Source organism: Aquila chrysaetos, chromosome 2 (genome assembly GCF_900496995.4).
Source record: "Aquila chrysaetos chrysaetos chromosome 2, bAquChr1.4, whole genome shotgun sequence".
Classification (NCBI taxonomy): Eukaryota; Metazoa; Chordata; class Aves; order Accipitriformes; family Accipitridae; genus Aquila; species Aquila chrysaetos.
The window spans coordinates 27,370,655-27,390,927 of record NC_044005.1 but is presented as its reverse complement, the minus strand read 5'-3'; the positions used below and the strand labels follow the sequence as shown (position 1 = coordinate 27,390,927).

General features: G+C 53.5%; 1 protein-coding gene across 12 annotated transcripts; it reads right to left on the bottom strand.

Annotated features, from left to right (window-relative positions):
- Positions 1-90: 90 nt before the first annotated feature.
- On the bottom strand, positions 91-16,157 carry ABCD4 (ATP binding cassette subfamily D member 4). 12 transcript variants are annotated; one of them, XM_030031673.1, is made up of 19 exons: positions 16,051-16,157; positions 15,695-15,819; positions 15,432-15,559; positions 15,083-15,222; positions 11,810-11,926; positions 11,398-11,523; positions 10,469-10,519; positions 7,642-7,736; positions 6,533-6,654; positions 5,590-5,681; positions 5,322-5,411; positions 4,871-5,079; positions 4,505-4,596; positions 4,263-4,299; positions 3,024-3,073; positions 2,686-2,738; positions 2,250-2,326; positions 962-1,077; positions 91-795 (listed from the first exon to the last, which is right to left on the bottom strand). In XM_030031673.1, exons 1-19 carry the CDS (start codon positions 16,065-16,067, stop codon positions 700-702), a joined length of 1,833 nt encoding a protein of 610 aa, XP_029887533.1. In that variant the 5' UTR covers positions 16,068-16,157; the 3' UTR covers positions 91-699. The 12 variants fall into 12 exon arrangements, 11 of the variants coding, with proteins under 11 accessions (XP_029887533.1, XP_029887522.1, XP_040984455.1 ...); XM_030031662.2 differs by lacking the exon at positions 16,051-16,157 and adding an exon at positions 15,921-16,044; XM_030031654.2 differs by lacking the exons at positions 91-795; positions 962-1,077 and adding an exon at positions 1,146-1,990.
- Positions 16,158-20,273: the final 4,116 nt, after the last annotated feature.

Below are 20,273 nucleotides of genomic sequence, written 5' to 3'. Positions count from 1 at the left end.
GCCAATATACAAGCATCTCCTCCAAAGCAAACCCCAGAAGGAAAAGATGCAGCAGTCCGGTTAACAAATACTGACTCTTCTCCATAAAAATCTTTGGAAAACAGGCCCCAGATTTTAATACAGAAATGTTCCTTTGACCTGTAACCCTGTGTCATAAGGAGAGCAGAGACATGTCCCTTTTCTGTGCCAGCATTCTCTTCCCCTTCCAGTGCATCACTTGGCTCCTGCTGGGGAGCACAACCCTCAACAGAGCCACAGGTATAGAAGTCTGTTCTGCAGAGCTGTGCATCAAAGAGACAGCAGTCCCAGCAAGGCACAGAGGGCAGAACAGGAGGCTGCATCCTAGCCTTGCACCACTGCATCCTGGACAAGTGGAGGTTTCTCTCGCCATTGCTTCTACAAGCCCCATAAGCAGCATCTTCTCTTTGGGCAGCCTAGCAGCTCAGCCCTTTCCCCCATGAGAGGGAGGGAGGCAGGAGAAGGGGGTGGGAGAAGGATGGCATAGATGTATCTGCTCCTGGCAGAACCCCACATCATGTGTTCAGCCTTAGCTCTGTGTCCATCAGCAAAATCCAGAACTGGTCTTGCACTGGATGAATCCCTTGTTGACAGCCGCTGGCTCGGCAGCTCCATGTCTACTATTCAGAGCTCTCCCACGTGTGTACAGGTTCTGCGGCTGACCAGACAAGGGCGTGTTTTTCAGCATCCTTCCCCCACTGGGAGCCGCTTCATCTTCTCGCGCTGAGTGAGCTCCCATCTTCCCTCCCCATGAAGTTTCAAAATCCAGCTGTGGAACTGCAATTCAATAACACAATGACTGAGGGATGTTTCTATGAGGGTATGTCCTCCCACCATGAGGCTTGGCAACCTCAGTCACTCCCCTCTGCTCGCCAGGGCCCCCCTCTACCTCCCCTTTCTTGCCACCACCAGGCAGGCGTGGAGCACTGTCTCCCTGTCTTACCTTTTCCAGGCTGGCCCTGTGTCCCACGCTAATCAGCGTCATGCCCAGCTGAAGGCACACACGATACAGTTCATGCTCCACCTCTTCTGTGAGGGCGCTGGTGGCTTCATCTAGCACTAAGAGAAAAGTCATGAGTGCCACAAATCCCCTCCCAACCAGTCATCTCCCCCTAGGCAAAAGAGCAGCAACTGCAGAGAACATTTCACATATTAACCTGAGTTCACCAAGAGCATCTGGAGAAGCCCAAGGACTCTGATTTTCCTGTGGTACAGCTTGTGTCAGTCAACTGGGAAAGCTGCCCTTCCCCACAAGCCCTTGAATCTACCCAAGCAGCGCCGTTCACCTCATTCCTCTCCCTCAACAGCCGCCAGCCACTGCCTCGTCCTCACCGTTGTGAAAGCCAAGATGCAACCTTCTCAAGGCAGGCCATATGCGAGAGCACCAGGCTGAGCAGCAGCCTGTGCACCCCTCCGGCCCAGATACCCCCTGGAGCATCCAGAATGGCCTGAGGCACCTTCCTGTCAGTTAAGGGTAAATACTACAGATCTGGAGCAGATAAATTTAATTTGTTTTACATCATGTCTACAGCTTTTAGTTTGCAATCCACAGGTTCCTTCTGCCCAGACAGCACCGAAACACGCCGCAGGCTTCAGGGGAAGAGAGGTACTTAGATGTGGCTACATGCTACCAACACTGGCTCTGTTCACCCACACCCACCCTGGCCCTCATGACAAGTCCTCCAACAGCCCCCGCCAGTCCCCAGCAGTCACTAGCAATCTATGTATGCAAAGGAATTAGCCCCATCTGCTAATGGGAGCTGCTTCTGTGATCTCTCAGGACCGTTTCTTCCACTGCTCCTTCTCTTCTTTTGCTGCGTTACAGCTAGATTTCCCACATTCCATCCAGAACCCTGCAGAGGTTCATGAGCTTCAGATATGGCAGCTGACGCCATGCTCCCTAGCATGCACACTTCTTTACGTGGCAACCAGTGAGCATGCCGAGAGGGGGCTTCTTCAGGTGCCGTCGGACCTGGACCAAGAATATTAATCACTAGTTCCCCAAGAAGAGAATGTTTTATTATACAGCCTCTTGATTCACCACCCTCCACACAGATAATGAAATGTTTTCACCGTGAATCCTCTGTGTGCTACGCTGGTACAATAAAGATGAAGACGCAGCATGTTCCTAGCAAAGAAGGGATTTCATAAGCTCTCTCTGTACCAGCTTCTCTTTACACCAAAGGCCTTTCCCCCCCCCCCCCCCTTTTCTGTTGCAGTCATTCACTCACCCGCATATTTTGGCTGGAGGTAGAAGAGCCGTGCAAACGAGAGCCTCTGCATCTCCCCTGGGGACAGGATGTCATACCTGCAGCAGGGTTGAGATTCAAAATCTCCCTCAACAAAAAGAGCTCGTTTGCCGAAGAGCTTATGGTTGCTGATATTGGATACCCCAGCAAGCAACTGTCCCTGTGTGTCCCCTGTGTCCCCCTCCATGCTGGGACTGGCTCTGCACCCCTGTGCACAGTCAGGTACCTGCAGAGCAGCATGGCTGGTGATGACATTGATACTTGGGGCATGAAGGCTTTGCCCCTGTATACTGCCCACCTCCTACGTGACACAGCTGGACACAGATATTCCTAAGTCCAGCAGCAATGTGCATCTGCTTAGAAGTGTTCCCCACCCAGAGGGATCACCCAAATTCATGCAGACAGCAAGCTCCCTTACCAGTTCCAGTCCACGTGCTCATCCAGTCCTCCAGCCCTTGCCAGCAAATCAGTCTGCAGAGAGCATGGCAGACTTGTAAACACAGCCCCCAACCCTGTCAGCCCATGGCCCTGAGCATAACCACCCCCTTCCTGCTACTCTCTCTTTTCCCGCTTGAGCTGAAGTTGCTCTGTATCCCTCCTCCTCTGCCTGTCCCATGGACAGTCCTGCTCCCAGCTGCAGACAATGTCCCTGCATGTGTCCAGCACACAGTCACGCTGTTCTGCCACAAAACCTCATCCCTTCTTCCCTCGCTGGCAGCACCAGCAAAGAAGGCAGCAGCACTACCAGGGACTCACCAGCCCAGCCAGCTCCAGGAATCGCACAATTCTCTCATCATCTGCAGACCCTAGGGAACAAAGCAGTAAAGCATAAGCAGAGGCAATATGTGCTGAGGCCACAGCTGCAAGGAGTCAGTGGGGCAGCAGGGATGGACTGGAGGATCTCCTGACATCCAGTGTAGCTGACCCAACCACTTAACTATATCAGGTCCTCAGCTTTGGCACAGAGAGCTCCCAAAGACTGACCTTCCTTAAAAATGTTAACCATGCCTGTGAGCAGCATGCCAGGATGTAGCTGGGCTCCACAGGTACACCTGAGAGTTGGCTCAGTCCATGGTCACAGACGGACACAGCCAGAACAAAAGGATCCAGGCTTCAATTGCCAAGGCCCTGCCCACCAGCTGCTCTCTTATGGCTGACTGCCCACTGTACGCTGCAGGTGGTGGAGTCATGGGAGCAAGGCTCTGGCAACAGCCAGCAAAAGGATCCTATGTGGGATGGAAAAACCTCAGGGTGAACCAGCTGTGGAACAGAACATACACTTGAGCTGGTACAGTCAGCAGCTATGGAAGCTGAGCAGAAGGGCTGTGCATCAGCCATGGACCTCTCTGAGACTGCTGAAGAGCCACAACAGTAGCTGACGGCTGCAGTTGCTCTCTGCAAGACTGTGACTCCCAAGTGTTTGAAAGCAGCACGTAACACTGCTTCACTCAGACAGAAACTTAAACCTGGACATCTGCAAGCTGCAGCAGACCACATGTGGTCTCGCTTGGGAAAAGGGCAGGGGAAAGAAAGGATCCATGTAGTATGACCTTGACAGCATGCAAGGCCCTGGGACATCATTTGAAAAAGAGGAACAGTGAAAGATGGAGGTAGATGGAAAATGAGATGAAGGCAAACATAGCTTGCCCAAAGGCAGGTTGTACCAGACAGATCAGATGTATCCCAACAGCAAGGTGCCTCAACACATTATCACATGTCTAGCACAACATGCAGAGCATGGCTGGCTTGTCCTCATTGCATCAAGAGAATATGTTCTTATCCAGAGAATATGTTCCCTCCCAAATGGGAGGGAACACAGAGCTGACCTTAACCTACACTAAGGTAAATCTTCCAGGGAAAAGCAGAGGGCAACAAAAGCAAAATGGATGAGTGCTCCTGAAGGGGCGTGGTAGGGAAGAAACTGCACTATGTACAGGACAGGGAGTTGACACTGCTGGGTTGGCTAATTGCTCTAATGAATTTCCATTAAAATACCTGAAACTGGATAGATCTCCTTCAGGGGATAGATCACCTGTTTAACAGAGCAAAAGAAGCCATGTCAGAGGGAGCTGAACACAGTCCATCAGAGACGCAATGGCCATGGCATGAACTCAGGCACGAGGGAAGGAGCAGCGACAGGCATCCTCCCTCTTGCAGGCCTTTCTGCAGCACACAGGTCTGCAGGGCACAGCTGGGAGCAGAACTGGGGACAGAGCAGAGGCAGCCCCTGGGCTCACCTGCTCACGCAGGCTTCCGTCGGTGAAGAAGGGCCGCTGCGGCAGGAACACCACTCCCCGAGGGCCAAAGCAGGTCAGCATCTTGATGCTCCCTGCACGGAGACACACTCATACCAAGCCTGCAGTGCCAGCCAGCAATTACCCACCACCCCCCTGTGCAGCCCTGCCCCATGAAGTAGCCAATAAATTCCAGAAAAGGTGTATTTGCAACACAGGGCAAAGCAATGAGAGCCAGAGCAAAGTATCCAATAGAGATGGGTGGCTCCAATGCATCAGTGACACATTCACCATTACAAGGAGCCACCTTCCAAACTCAGGGCAGCCCTGGTTGAGAAAGAGAAGGCTGCAGTGAGCAGCGGTCCTTACCCTGCGTGCTCTCCCAGAGTCCCCCAAGGACCCTCAAGAGAGATGTCTTCCCTGTGCCAGTGTTCCCCACAATCATCACACTGTTTCCTTGTGAGATCCTGAGGCTCAAGTCCTTGATGAGCAGCTTGCCAGAGGATGGCACCGAGAGCGTCATCCGCTCCAGAAGGAAAGCTGTGTCCCTTGGCACTGGGTCCTCCCCAGAATGGCTGCTGGGCCACCACCAAGACAAAGGAGGAGAGATCTGGGGGTAAGCGATCATGCTGAGACCTCCTGTGCCTCTGTGACACCAGCCTTGCCCCACGCACCCCGGGAATGACAAATCACAGTAAGCGCTGCCTGCTCCACCAACTGCACGCAACAGGCTGTGACACCAAGGGCCACCTGACCCCACGACAGCCCCACACTCTGGCACGTAAGCTGCAAGCCAGCCAGTTGCTGAGAGGAGACTCACCAATCCAAATCCCAGCTGGCTTTGGCTTCTGAGTAGCTGTTATTTTTTTTTCTGCCAAGGCTCAACAAGGTCTCCTGTAGTTCACCAATCCTAGACAAACAAGAGGTTGCATGAGTGCCAGGGACAACTCCAGCAGCCTCCTCACAATATCCAAGCTTGTCTATGCTTGCTCACAAGCAATTGTTTCTTATTTATTTAGCACAGACCTGGGCAGATTCTTGTCCCGCATTTCCCTTTCCTGCAGAGACCTGCCTGCCGAGAAGCTCACCTGTGCGTGTAGCCAGCTACATCGGTCACAGTGCTGGAGAGATCTATAAGCTGGCTGAAGCAGCTGATAAGGTAGATGGAAACAAAGGCATTCTGGGGAGAAATCACACACCAGAGGAACGGTCAGCGCTCAGCTGGGGCACTGCCCCTTCCTCCATGGCTGCAAGGAGGCAGCCAAGGAGTCCAGACATTTGGCCATGTCAGCAGTCCCAGCAAGATGAAGGAGGACTGGAGAAGTCACCCAGGGTGGTGGGAGTGAAGGAGAAGATGACCATGTTTGGATGGAGCAAGGCTTCCCTGCTCAGTATAGCAGTTTTTGCCAGGTGGACACATCTCCTGCCACCCAGGGATGGTGTCTGCAGAGTGCCTGCTGGCCAGCCCGGGGCCCAGCATGCTCGCCCTAAGTCATGCAGATGCATGCCGCCAGCCCTGCCCCAGCACCGTACATGGTTCAGAGCAGGGTGTCTCAGCCTGCAGTGCCCACTTAGCTATTTTTAGCTCTGCATTCTCTGTCACAAGCCAGTTTTAGAACAAGTCAGGTCAGGAAGGCAAATGCAAGCCAGCTCAGCCTCACAGGTGGCCAGGCTCACCACATGCAGCAGCCCAGGGCATAACCTGGACCAGCAGCACTGTGCGGACCCAATCCCCACCCATACTGCTGAAAGCCAGAGGCTTTCTGACCTCCTGGGTTTTTTTAGACACAGAGGTCTGAGCTAGGAAACGCTTATGTAGATGTGTCCTTGACAGATCTCACCCACAGGTTAATCACACACCAACTGGCTCCAAGCTCCCATTTCCATGCCACCATGGGCAGGGACATTCTAAGCTGAAGGTCAATTGCTGCAGGTTATCCAGCCTCAGTGCCACCAGCCCCACACGCAACCTCCATCTTCAGTGCCCGCACACCCTCCAGAATGGGGTCTGGGAGATCACCCTTAGCTCACCTTGCTGACAAGGGCGCTGAGCTCTGTTGGACTCAGGTCACCATAGACCCCAGAAAAGATGGGAATGGCAATGATCACATAGCTCAGGATGCTGCCCAGGTAGTCAAAGGTGTTGATCCCAACTTGTCAGAAGCACATTGAGAGAAGACAGTGAGTTAGGGTGAGAACCTCTGTCCCAGCCAGGCTCAAGTGCAGCCCATGAGCCCAGTCAGAGGAAGACCCTTGGTCTTGCCTCAGCCCTTCGCAATGCACCAGAGCAGAACCACCTGTTTCGCATGACAGCACAAGCACCACAGTGAAAATTCATTTCCCGAGCAAAGAGCACTTTGGGGCAGGCCCCTGAGCAGAGAAACATCATCCAGACACACAGCTCAGGAACCACTATGGGGCAAAAGCCACTTTGCCTGCTTGTTTCTACTCTGCAGGGGCCTGGATAACTCACAAGAAACAGGAGGGAGGGCAAAAAGGAAGCTCTGGGGCAAGATGGTTGGCTGTGAAGTCTGTCTTGGAGCACAGGAGAGGCAGAAAGACTTAAGACCCCAAACTCCCACAGATACAGCTGTGTTCAGGGCTCTCCCTCCCTTTAAGCTGCTCAGAAGATCATTATGCTGGTGAGATGAGGAAGAGCTGTCTTGATAGTGGTCATTTAATGCCCAAACCTGGATCCAGTGACAAAGGCAGAAGGGAGATTTTTCCAGGGACAACTATGCTCAAGGGACAGGCTCTATAGGAAAGAAGTTTCCACAGCTCCCAACCACATACAGAGAGTCTTCTCCTTCCCCAAAGCTCAAGTCCTTCCCGCTCTTCTTGGCCATTAAACACCTGCCCCACAAAAAGCACAGTTTTCTGCAGATTCCCCTTTTGGGGCCTGCATTCTCTGACTTCGCTGGGTCCTCCACAACTTTGCTCTCCGAGGCTTTTTCACAACAGGATTCCCATTTAGGACTGCAGGAGGCACCCTCTGTTCACCCTCAGGGCTTTCACGCACCAGCAAGAGGCGGGAGAGGAAAACCCAGCACTGCTGCTCTAGCAGGAGGGTTCCCAAGCCTGTGGACCACCGCAATGGAGCTACCACATGCCCCACTTCACACCCCAAACTCCCCACTCACTGTATAGCCACAGCTCCTTCCCTATCAGCTCCCTCTGGGTCTGCAGCAGGCTCTGCAGCCTCCGGTCCGTGCGCATGTGCTCCACTCGCCCGGCCCTGTAAAATAAGATTGCAACATGCCACAGACATCCCGCGAGCACCACAATGAGGTCAAAGCATGGGCTTTAGGACTGAGGCTTGGAAAGCGTCTGGCACCTTAGCCTCCAAGCAACAAGCTCTTGGTTGAGCAGGAACTGAACAGCCAAGAGCGCCTTCCTGAAGAGCTTCACCAAGAAACTCTGGCTGCAACAAACAACCCTGCAAATCTCTCCCAGAGCCCGTGGATGCTGCTGCTGCACACAGGAGAAGGTGAGGCAAGGCCAGACACTGTCAGCGAGGCCTCAGCCTGGAACAATGCACACCCAAGGTCACACACGCTTTCCAAGGAGAGCCTGGTCAGAAGAGAGGGACGGCACTGCTACACAGCTGGAGCCAGGAAGGAGAGGGCAGGGTTGAGTCCAGAAGGTGACAGCAAGCCAACACCGCCTGCATGGCCAGCAGCCCCAGTCCACCTCTTCCCGTTCCCCACCCCGGAGGAGTGGGACACAGACATGCCCTGGTCAGTGCAGCCCCCAGTGCGGGTGACTCCAGCCCCACAGGCCCCCCTTTCCCAGGGCTATCTCCGCGGGCACCAGGGGTCGCCCACCACCTGAGCTAGTGGCAATGCTCCCACGGCCAGGCTGAGCCTGTAGCAAGGAGGCACATCTCGGCTCTAAACCACCACCTTCAGCAAGCGTGGCAGCTCCTTCTGCTCCTTCGCAAGGGCTGGTCTGCCCTCAGGTGGCAAAATGCAGACAGAGCTCCACATCTCACTCCAGGCTCCCACCTGCCACAGCAGCTATTGCCCCTGCCACGCAACACACGCTTGTGCCCAGCACACACACACACACACTCCCACTACGGTCCATGCAAGGGGGGAGTCACTACGGCCAGAGCAGATAGGGCCAGGAGCTGCACAAAAAAAATACAAATTAGGATTTTGGAAGAGTCAGTTCTAAAGATTCCTGGTTCTTAGAAAAACACATTTTCTTTCTCAAAAATACATCCAGTTAGAATTCAGTTTGGCATTACTGCCTCACAGCCCATTTCAGGTAACCACTGAGCTGCAGTCTCTGCTGCTGAGTATTTGGAAAGGACAAAGCCTTGGACACAATGAGTTAGAAGCGAGGAAGGCACTGGCAACCAGAGCTATTATTTCTTTTGCAGATGGATAGATTGCTGTAATGGTTTCAGCTTTTCCTCCCATTCAGTTCACTTTTAAAGCAAGTTTGCCAAAGGCTTAGAAACACAGAAAGAAGTAAAAAGGTGACAGTGCTCAGGTTTTGTTTCTTCGTTTACCAAAACAATCATTAGGCAGGTGCAAGAGGACAAGATCTAACTAACAGCTTCTACAAGCTACAGAAGTCTGGCAATCAAAACCAGCCACTCGCCACGTGTTCCTCCTCTTGCAGAATTCTAGGAATGCAACCTTTTAAAAAACTCCTTTATTTTTAATTAAGATTCATACCATGAAAATGCCTGGGTTTGTGCAATTCAATTAAATTCTAGCTTCCCACCAAGTGAAGCATTTCTATATAATGAACTGTACTGAAGTTAATACACTCCATTTTCTGGTATAATAATTCACTTTCCATTTTCTACTTAGTAATAGAATAAAAAACTTCAAAATTGTGAGGAAAAGTACTGCAGCTTAAATAAGGGCACATAATTAGACTATCTTCTCCATTAAGAAAAATTATCATCAACCAATAAGAATCAACCAGTCCACAAAGAAATAACTCAAACTTGCCAATACAAACCAAGATTGATTTCAGTTATTTAAATCAGAGTTTCACACCTGTCAATATAAATATTTATGAAATTGGTTATTTTGAATCAAACCACTTTGGGGACAGCACCACAACACTTGAAATGCTCAGTCGTTACAGCATGAAGGAATCAAATACAGATCACAAGCAGGGAAGACCAGAGACAGGACAGCTGCTGCTTGCTTAAATTCCTGGAAGAAGCACGATTTCACAACATGCAGGGCTACGGCAGACACTTGACAAGAAAGGAGCAATGACCTCCTGCCACCAACCAGGCACCCCAGCACAAGCTACAGTAAAATCGTGGCCCTTTTTCTGGGTTCTAGCCATTTCTGTGAAACACCTTAAAGGCTCCAAGCAGCAGCTTGACAGACTTCAGGGCATCACTAAGAGGGGAGGTGCTGCCAGGCTCCCAACTGTGCGCTCAGCTCTGGGGTAAACAACACTGAGCAAACTCCCAGAGTAGCAGTACAGTGTTGAGAGAGTCAGGGCACAGACTGACCTAGAGGAGCAACAGAGGTAAGGAGGCCAGGCAACAGCTAGCACACCCACAGAAGACATGCAGGTTAGCAGCAGCAGCAGCAGGATGGGGCCAGAAGCAACCTGCAACAAGTCCCCGGGGGAACATCCTGACAAGATGCAATGAGACCTTGAGCAATCTTTCAGGTAAGGACCTGGCAAAACATCAGAAAAGCTCTCTAAGCCAGCACCTAATCTGTATCAGGCCTCTGGGGATGTCAGAAGGGAGGCAGAGAAAAAAATAGTTGTCTGCAGCTGCTGTGGAGTATTTCTACAGATGATGTGCAGAATGCAAAGGAGAACAGAGCATCAGAGCTGTATGATACTTCAGCGTGACAGAGGGGACAGAAAGCTCTGGCTGCAGCAACAGGACTTGGACTCCTCTGCGATACATGAATACAACAAGGATGCCCTGAGCTGGGAGGATCCTTACAAGGACGTAAAGAAATGAATGCTACTAACCTGTAGAAAGCAGCTGGTTCCGCATTGACACGAATCTGCATGTGCTTGAACCTGCATAACCCAAAGAAACATCATCAGGATTGTGCACAAATGCCCAGTGAATTATGTAGCCAACATCCTTGCTAAAGGAAACTTGTCTTGCATCTGACAGAGCACTGATATGAGGCATCTCTTGACAGAAATACTCAATAAGCTCAAAAAGGCACCAGAGACCAAGTCTTAGCACAAGATGACATAATTCTGGGCCAGCTCAGTGGTGCACCGGTTTGGTATCCTGTTCTCTGTGCACATCTTCTCAGCCCTTGGGCCTCCTGTTTGCTAGCCCAGCATCTCCACCATACAGAATCACCACAGCCAACCGTCCTGGTCTGGGCTCCCTGTGCCACACCAGCTTCTGCTGCTGTCCCTGGATGCCCTGAGCCCCAGAGAAAGCTGCAAAGCTGCCTGCCACACACCCAGCCAACCCTGCAGGGGAACGGGAGGGGACGAGTTACAGAGCATATGGAAAGACTGTGCTGTTTTGGACACTTCATAAAGGTGGTGGTGAAGCAGAAACCTGATTTCTGTCAGTAGATGCAGTTCACTGAACTTGCATCTGCACCCAAGGAAGCTCCATGTGCAGTTTTCTTGAACACATCCAATGCCCTAGCAGAGGCACCAGCAACAGCAATGACCAGGCAAGCAGCCTGGAGACTGAACCAGGATACTGAAGCAAGGGCACTGCCTGCCATGACACAGGGCAGTGAAAGGGGTGGTGGGGGCTCAGTACACGCACTTTGGGGCAGCACTGTGCAGATACGTTTCTCTGACTGTGGGCAAAGTCACGGACAAGAGAAGTAGCTGCGTACATAGCACTGAACAGGGACAAAAATGCAGCTTTTGCAGGAGCTGCCAAGAGGCAGTGAAAACACTGCCCTTCTGGGACTCACCTGAAATCCCCCTCCAGTTTTTCCTGCTGCACAAGTTTAGACACAATTGGGCTCATCAATACCTTGTTGACAATTGTCCCAATGATGAAATACCCAAAGATGCTCACCGGGCCTAGCCAGCCTGTGCTACAGAGGAGAAAGAGAGGTCAGCTAATAATCCAAGCAAAAGTACACCCTAGCACCCTTGGGCTCAAGCAGTCAGAGCCCTCAACTGTCACCTCTCATGGCTTTCACAGAGGCTGGGGGCCAGCACTGCACACCCCAGCATCCCCAAGGCAGAATTGCCTTTGGAGTGCAGAGACCGCTCACCCACATGTACAAGTGTTCCTCTGGTGAGTTGTAACATGGGTGCCAGGCCTCAAAAAAGAACATAAGAAAGAGGTGTGAAAGCAGGGCCAGGATGGGTCCTTACCTGTGGAAGCACTGGTACGTGTAGTAGGCCAGTGTGAAGGGCGAGATGATGAGTTTGCTGGCCATGGAGCTGAGCTGCCTGCAGAACCTCTCCACATCCTGGCTGATGCGCTGGTCCCTGCTCAACACAAAGAGCCATTGATGCTGTTAAAGCCCAGGAGCAAGAACCAGTACTGACTCCCTAACAGAGTACAAGCCAGGCTGTTTCATTGCCTGAACTTAGAACAGGGTGCAAGTGAACAACCCTACCTGGGAGGGACCTGCAGCTGTGACTCCTGTTCCCCCATAGGAGACAATTTCCATGGCCCAGGAGGACCCACCCAAGGGCCTTCCTGGCACCCAGGAACAACAGCTCATTCTGTTACTTTCACCCTGTTCCTTGTATTAACCCCTTGTTCCACTTGCAACATTGCTCAACTCTGTGCTAAAGGTCTCTGCATCCTTGTCCTTTACTCCTCTCCTGGACCCACCCCTGTACTACCAAAAACTACTGACTCTCCCCCAAACCTTCAGTACTTGTGCTGCATCTCAGGCACCAGAGCCACAAGGACTGGCTAGGGCACAGGCCAGGCCTTTGCCAGCTGTTAGACATTTGCAAACGCTTCCATCAAAGCCAACCCTTCCACAGTAGCTGGTCCATTCGCCCTGCATGGAGTGCGCTCCAGTCCCTTTGCTGCAAGGAAGCAAGTGCTTCCACCACCTGCATCCCACAAGAGCAGGCAGCAGCACACCCCATCGGCAGCAGGCACATGGGTGACAGACCCTCAAGTCCCATCTGTCCCACTGCTGAGCAGGAGTTGCATTTGGGGTAACTAGAAAGGATTTCAGCATATTTACTCCCTTGGCACCTCATCTGTCCAGAACACGTGGATGAGGGCTTCAGTCTGATGCTCTAAGCACAGGTGGAAAGGCCACAACTGTGAATGCTAGAGACAAGAATGAAGAGCAAGGCTGGACTCCCGCTTAGCCATCAGTGTAGATACAACCACAGGGACATTCATCTCCCAACTCTTTTTACAGTCCTGGAACACCAATGGATTTAATTTTGGGGCAGCTCTCACCCTGACTGACCTTACAGTCATAATTTTTCCTTTTCCTCAGACTGTAATTGTTCCCATAAAGTTATAATTTAAGTCATACTATAGACTCATGGCAGGATATTGCTTTTTATGAGCTATTAAGCAACCTGTAATGATAACACATAAACATCAACTCAAATGCCCTGCTAGGAGCTGCAAGTGTTTGTATGCCACTCATAACCCACTCTTCATTCCTTCTAGATGGATGACACCACGCATCTAACACTCAGTTTGTTTTGCACTGCATAATGGAGGTCACTTCGTTGCTCTAGTTCATTCTCTAAGTACCTGGTGCAGGGAAAAAATTCTTACCAAGGAACTGCAAGATAAACAAAATATTTGCAGTGGCACCAAAAAAGACACTGAACAATAAGATTGGATGTTTGAGCAGAAGCAAGGTGATAATGAAAAATACTCTGCAGCAATCCCACACATTCGGTCTGCTGAGGTCAGGAGAGCTGGCTCTATCACTGCAGAGCAGACCGACCCGGTTATCTCATGCATTTCACTGCACAATGTGAACACATTCCCTGGTTAAAAATAAACCTGAGCAGGATAGTCAATGTGGAGAGGGGCCTCTGTCCTCCCCTTCCCCACCCCACCCCCACCAAAGGAAAAGACAGGCATGCAGAAGCTTCTAGCCATGGCCAATGTGCTACACTGCCTGGGAAGCACTGCATGCCTTGGTGACAGGCATGGCTTTTTAACCTCTCCTTGCAACTCCATACAACTGCAAAACACTATCAGAAATGAACATTTAACTAGGCTGGGAGTAACCCCATCAGCGGCTGGAAAGTGCATCAGCATCATGAAGCTGTGATTTCATGTTTGGCAGCAGGGCTGTTTGACCCAAGCTAAGACCTCTCCTTGCTTGCTGCACCCCTGGCACACAGCTGATTGCTCTTACTCGGGCTGTCTCCTAGCACTAGGCCAGCAGAAGCAGCCAGGGAACGCATCTGGCTGAAAAATGATATGGACAAAAAAACATCTGAGATACCCAGCACAATTCCATTCTGCAGCCACACAAACCACCACACTGTGCAACAAAGAGGCAAGGACATGCAGCCAGGAGCACTGGGCAGCAGAAGCACGGCAGCTGCTTCAGTTCCTTGAGGTCACCACTATGGGCAACAGTTAGGAGTCCCTGCAAGACAGCCATTTCTCACAGGGACCTCAGGCCTGGTCTCCTCTGGTACCATCAACGTGTGACCAGAAGTGTCCCCTCCAGGGGAGGAGAGCTTAGGGTCTCAAAACAACTATATAAAGCCACATAATTTGGAAGAAGTTATCCCCTGGTTTCTAGTTTTTCAGCAAGTATTTAATACCAACTTCTTTAAATTCTGGAAGGGAAAAAAAGCCTCTACCTCTCACATGATATCTAATGTAGGATCTTTAACTCTTCAAAGTGAATAACAACAGCAGTGTCCAGCAAGGACAGGCTGGAAGGCCAGGGTCAGCATGCAGTTGTGAAGAAGGAAGGCGTTCAACCTTCGCTGCACAGCCCGGGTTAGATGAGCAGCTCTGCAGTAAGCACGACAGTGAACAAAGCAAACTGGAAGGGGATCTCGAGGTGGGCTGAGATAAGCAAGGAGGGACTGAATGCTCCTCCTCCTCTCATATTTCAAATCACCTCTGACATTTCCTTCCTAGGAACAGGAAAGGGGAAAGGCGGCCCTCATACAGTGCAAAACAAAGCCCTTCCTGGATGTAGCTCCCATGGGTTATCGAAACCACTAAAAACCCAACTAAAAAAAACTGCATTCAGCTGGAGGCTCTGGTGGTTGAAGTTCAAACAGAACAACAGGGACTGTCCTAACACACTGGCTGCGTGAAGGCAGGGAGAGGCAGTGCTCTCCGACTCCAGCCAGGCCCTTTGCAACATCACACTGAGTGTCAAGGGTTGAGTCTGCAGACGGCATGTTTTATAGCAGCACTAGTTCCCTGTTCTGCTGGGCCTCCATTTGCCTTGCAACAGAAACATCCTACTCCTAAAACCATCTCATGACCAGCAATCATGGGAGTTCCCAGCAACAGGCACCACCTCCCACCCAGGGCAGAAAAGGCTATTTGTGCCCAGATGGCAAATGCTTCTAGGGCTCAATCCCCTACCCAGAGAGACAGAGAAGTCAGGAAAAGGTGCAGAGCAGCCCAGGAGAAGCCAAGCAAGAGGCTGAGAGAAGCCGCAAGCAGCCTACGGGTTATCGATGTCCTCGCGCAGCACATGCAGGCTGTAGTAGACCTGGCCTTGGAAGTAGCAGCTGTGGAGGTATTCGGTGAGGGATTTCCTCCAGCTCACGTACATCATGTTGCAGATAAACTGGTCGAAGCTCTTTAGCTGGAACGAGGGCAAGGAGACAGATGGGAAGAGATGAGCGAGAAGAACAAGCATTTCCCCAAATGAAATAAAAACTAACAGTTCGTACCAGTGATCTGTCCCACTGGGGCAAGGGCAGACCTCGATCCTTCGGCACCAGGATCACGCCGGGGGCCAGGGGCAGCTTTCCCTTTCCCTCCCAAGACACGGGAGCCTCTGGCCTGCCTTACCGTGGAGTTCGCTACGATCAGAGTCAGGGCAACGGCAGTCAGCGTTTTGAACCCGGAGAAGTCCTTGTTCCCCAGGACCTCATAGTACCGGCTGGGGATGACGCCGACCTGGTAAATAAGCAGCTGCTCTGGAGGAGAGAGGCAAGCGCGGGCGGGAAATGAAGGCCAGCGGTGGCACGGCAAAAGCCGGGGAGGGGGGGAGCACGGGGGAACGGGGAGCAGACGCGGGGTGCGGCCCCCCCTCCCCACCACCCCAGGCTCACCCAGCAAGGCGACGCAGAGCAGCGTCAGGAACATCAGGGCGCTGGGGGAGGGCCAGCCGGGGAAGAGCACGGCCTGCAGCCGCAGGAAGCGCCGCAGGAACAGCCCGTCCAGCCGGGGACCAGGCCTGCAACGGAGGAAGACGCGGGGGCCGGCACTCAGCTCTCGGGGGTGCCCACCTCCCCTCCGACCCGCCGAGGCACCCCCGCGCCCGGCCCCCCTCCTCACCGGCCGCCGGCCCCGGCTCCACCCGCCCCGGCGCTGCCTCCCGCCATCAGCACCCGGTCGGACCCGGGCGGGCGGGCGGGCGAGGCCCAGGCCCCGCCCCCGCGGGCGCTACGGCATGAATATTTATCACCTCGCCTCGCCCTCCATCAGCCCCGCGCCTCCCTGCCCCCGGGCAGGGGCGCCCGCCGCCGCGCCCCCCGAACGCTTCCGGGTGCGGCGTCACCACAGAGATCCCGCCTCGCCCGCAGGCGACCGAGCGGCAGCGCCCCCTGGCGAGGCGCCGCGCTGCCCGCCGGACACAGCGCCCCCTGGCGGGGCCGGGCGGAGGAGGGGGGGAGCGGCGGGCCCCGGCCGACCCCGTGGCCTACCCACGCAGCCGCGGGGCCCGGCGGGAGCTCCCGGGGCCGCGGGCCGTGCTCGCGTCCCTCGTCGCCACCTCGCCGCCTGCCTGCCTGCTTGCCCGGCCGGCCCGCTGGCTGAGCTGCGGCACGGTGTCCCGGCCGCCCGCGCTGGGCGCCAGCCGGGGCAGAGGCCCAGAGGCCGTGGCTTGGCAGGGCCGTGGCTGCCGGGCAGGCTCCAGGGCCGAGCCGCGTCCTGGCTGCCGCAGGCTGCGAGGCCGGAGAAACAGGGCACTGCCGCCCCTTCTCCTGAGGAAGGAGCTGGACAAGGGCGAGCTGCTCCCTCTGGGGACCCCAGAGGCTGAGGGACGGTCCCCGTGGGCAGCGGGCATTGCCCGCTTGTCACAGGGGACGTGGGAAAGAAGGAGCAGGGCTGAGCCCGGCACGTTTGGGTCATTTTGGGGCAGGCAGTGAAGTTTCAGTTTGCTTCAAAAGGACGCGCAACTTGTGGTGGCTGCTGTCTGCGGGGGATTTCTCAAGCCAGGACCTCGGTATAAGGCAGCGACCCCTGGTGTGACGGTGAATGGCAGTGTGTGCTCCCCGCTGTCCTGCGCCAACGGGAGCGGGGCAGTGCGAAACTGCGGGCAGGGGGAGGGAGGGACTTCGAGAAAGCAGCAACGGGCTGTGTCAGTGAATTGACCCTCTCTGGCTTCTCAGTGATCCCAAGTTTAATACAGAAACCAACTATTTTTTTTCCAGATTCGGGTAGTCACCCGAACTCTGGGTTATGAAATGTTTCGACACAAGTAAATTTCTGGACAAGTCTGATGATAAGAGGTGAGGGATCCTACGAGCTGGAGTCCCTTCCTTCCTTGTGCGTCTCTCACACCTGCCGTCCTGTCGATACCGTTTCTTCTGCAGAGCTTCTGCACATACCCTGTGGGTCCCTCTTCTCATGCACCAGGTAGCTTCATTGTCTTGGCAGTTTCTTGCCTCCCAGCCCTCTTTGTCTTCCCTCATCCTCATCTGCCTCGTCTTTGCTCTGCTGCTACCTGCTCAGGGGTCCAGGCACTTCAAAACACGAAATCAGAATATATGTGCTCAGGGATGAAAAAAGATGCATCAGTCTGTTTTCTCAGCAAATGGCCCTGTCCCTAAGCAGTGTCCCTTTCTCCTTGCCCTCATCTCCCTTCTCTCAGCTCTTTTACTGCTGGAATTCACAATGCTATCAGTCATACCTAAAGGTTAAGCTCCAGAGGGCAGAGATCAGCCCTCTGAAAACCTGACCTCAGCGATGACTAATTTTTATGTTAAAAGGATCGGGTTTTTTCTCAGCTGTTGCATCAGACCTGGGTGACGGTTGCTCCTAGGCAGTCACATCCTTTCACGATGCAGTATTGCAGCTGTGGCAATTGTGTGTGTCACCTTGTCAGTAGTTACCGGGACTGAACTGACTCCTCTGCTCCCTCGCCCACCTTATGGTGGGGGGATATTCCTCCCCTTCCCTACCCTTCCCTGCTGATGAAATGGCTTCCCAGCACCGAGGGAGTCAGGGGATCTGACACAGAAATGAGATGGCCACAACTGTCTGTCCCAAACCCTTCTTCCTACCTCCTCCTCCTCCTCCCTGCCCTTTGTCCTGTCCCTGTCACCCCACGACCACCACCTGATAAAGCACATGCTGTGAGCTTGCTTTAGTGAATCAGCTCCAGGATTGTTCCTGGGACCCCTCCTAAGGCAGCCAAGATCAAGAACAAAAGAGAAGTGCCTTCTCGGTGCCTGTCCATCCCCCCGCCGAGGCTGTGCCCTAGACACTCAGAGCTGCTCTCAGCACCGAAACATTTACATCTTTTACAGCACTCCGGCTCTACTTCTCACGTTTCTCCCCCAGCAAACACCATGGCCATTTCAGAGTGTGCCTGGGGGCAGGGCTTGGGAAAGGACTGGGGAATCACAACTTGAGCAGGGTTGTATAGCTCTGTTTACACTGCAGGGCCATATCTCAGCTCCCTGACTAGCTACAGACCCAAGAGAAACCCCCTCCGCATTGCTAACCCATCACTAAACAGTCTGCCTTGGATCCAGGGAAGGGAGAGACGGGCATGGCTTGCTAAGTCCTGGGCTCCCTGTGGCAGTGCAAGTTAATTCCTTGTGGTGTTTAACCCCAGCCCCATCTGCTCCTGCTTGCTAGGTGTGAAATATCCCATCCCCCGTCCTCCCCTGCCTGCTGTCCGATGCATTTTCCCCCTGGCCGGGACTATTGGGGGAAGCCCCCTTCCAGATCCTCCCGCACCCCCGGCCTCCCAGCCCCTGCCTCCCGGCGGTCCCCACTGCCCCCCTGTGCTGCCACTTCCCTCCAGTCCCTCTCTGCCTGCTGGCCTGTAGCTGGGATATAGGGAGCAGCCTGACAAACCCATCTTTCAGTGCCTTTGGGGGGCAAGTGGCCCTGGGCGCTCTCTGAAACGAGCAGCAGCTGCAGTGACCACCAAAAGAAACACAAAACTGCAGCCTTGACTCTGCAGCTTGCTTTCCCTCAGGTTTCCCATCCCAGGTCTCTCTTAATGCTACTGGGTTTGTGCGACGTTGCATAATGAAGCACTGCCAGAAGAATATCACCTTCCCGGGCTTTCCAAAACAATCTGCCGTTTCCTGCCCGTGTTTCCAGCCTCCAGCCTCTTTGTATGTGCCCGTCCTCACTGGAGCTTGCAGCTTCTTCGGTTTGGGATCATCTGCAAGCTTTAGCCCTCTCTCTGATCGTTAGTTACAAAGGGGTAATGGAGACTCTCATTCTGAGTTTCAGCTCTGTCTGTATTAGGGTATGAACGAAAGCAACTCATTTTCAGCTGGATCATCAACCTGAACTGACTGAGTCCCCCACACTCCTGTGCCACCCCAAAGCAGAGGGTGGGAATGGAGAACCGAGGGGGAGCGAACAGCAGAGGCCAGGCTCAGCGTGGCTTAAACCTCCATGGAGCCGCACCACCGGCTCCTGCTGTGATATCTTAATGATTCTGCCTTTTCCTCCTCCATGCTCTGTGCCTTAATTAGCCTTTCCCCCTCCTGTGGGCCAAACTGCTCTGCTTTCTTTTCAATCCTCCTTCCTCGTGCTTTGCCTCTAACAGTGTCTTTCTACTGTACATTTCAAAGGCTTTGCTCGCTGCATCTCCCCTGTGCTGGCATCGGCTGGTAACACCCCAAAGCAGGCCAGGTCTGCCAATGAACTCACTCACAGTCGTTGAAATGGCTTCAGGCCCTTTGGATATGGGCAAGAAGCAGGCATGGGGGAGGAGGGGTGGAAGGATTTTCACCATTTCACCTCTGGGAAGAGTTATTACTAACACAGGAAAAGCGAGGGGGAAAGCAGCCCCCTCCTCCACCCCCCCTCCCCAGCAGAGAGCCTGCTGAGGGCAGAGTGCTTTTATGTGCAAGTGGGAGGGAAGGAGAGTGTTAGGGCTTTAGAGGGAAACGCTTTGATCTTGACTTTGAATCTCCTGCAGTTCCAGGCTCTCCCCCACCCTTCCCACCTACAGCCAGGACCCCAGGATGTGGCCAAGACTCCAGGTTCTCACTCGGCGCTGTGGTACTGTGCTTGGTGCTTCACGTTTAATTCCCTCCTGTGTGCCCGGGAGCCTTGGGGACCAAGGGCACAGTGCCGGCACCAAGTTCAAACCTTCCCTCCCATCTCACAAAGAGGGAAGGAAGAGGGAGCCCAGCTGGACAGAAGCCAGAAGGGAAGAGAGCCCTGTGCCAGGCAGAGGAGAATTAGAGGTGGAACCTACTGTCAGGGTTTGCTACCCCAGGGCAGGGGACAGGCAGGCCTGGCTCTTCTGTGCACACTTGGTGCATTAGACTGGTCAGTCCTGAACATCACCCAGAAGATGAACTGGGAGGCAGCCACTGTTAGGAGAGGGACAGGGTACTCTGGGTGACTCTCAGGTGACAGCACTGAGATCCCCTGGAGGGATCTTAAGTCAGAGAGAGGAGAACATCAATGGGGGCCCTGGGTGTTCTCTAC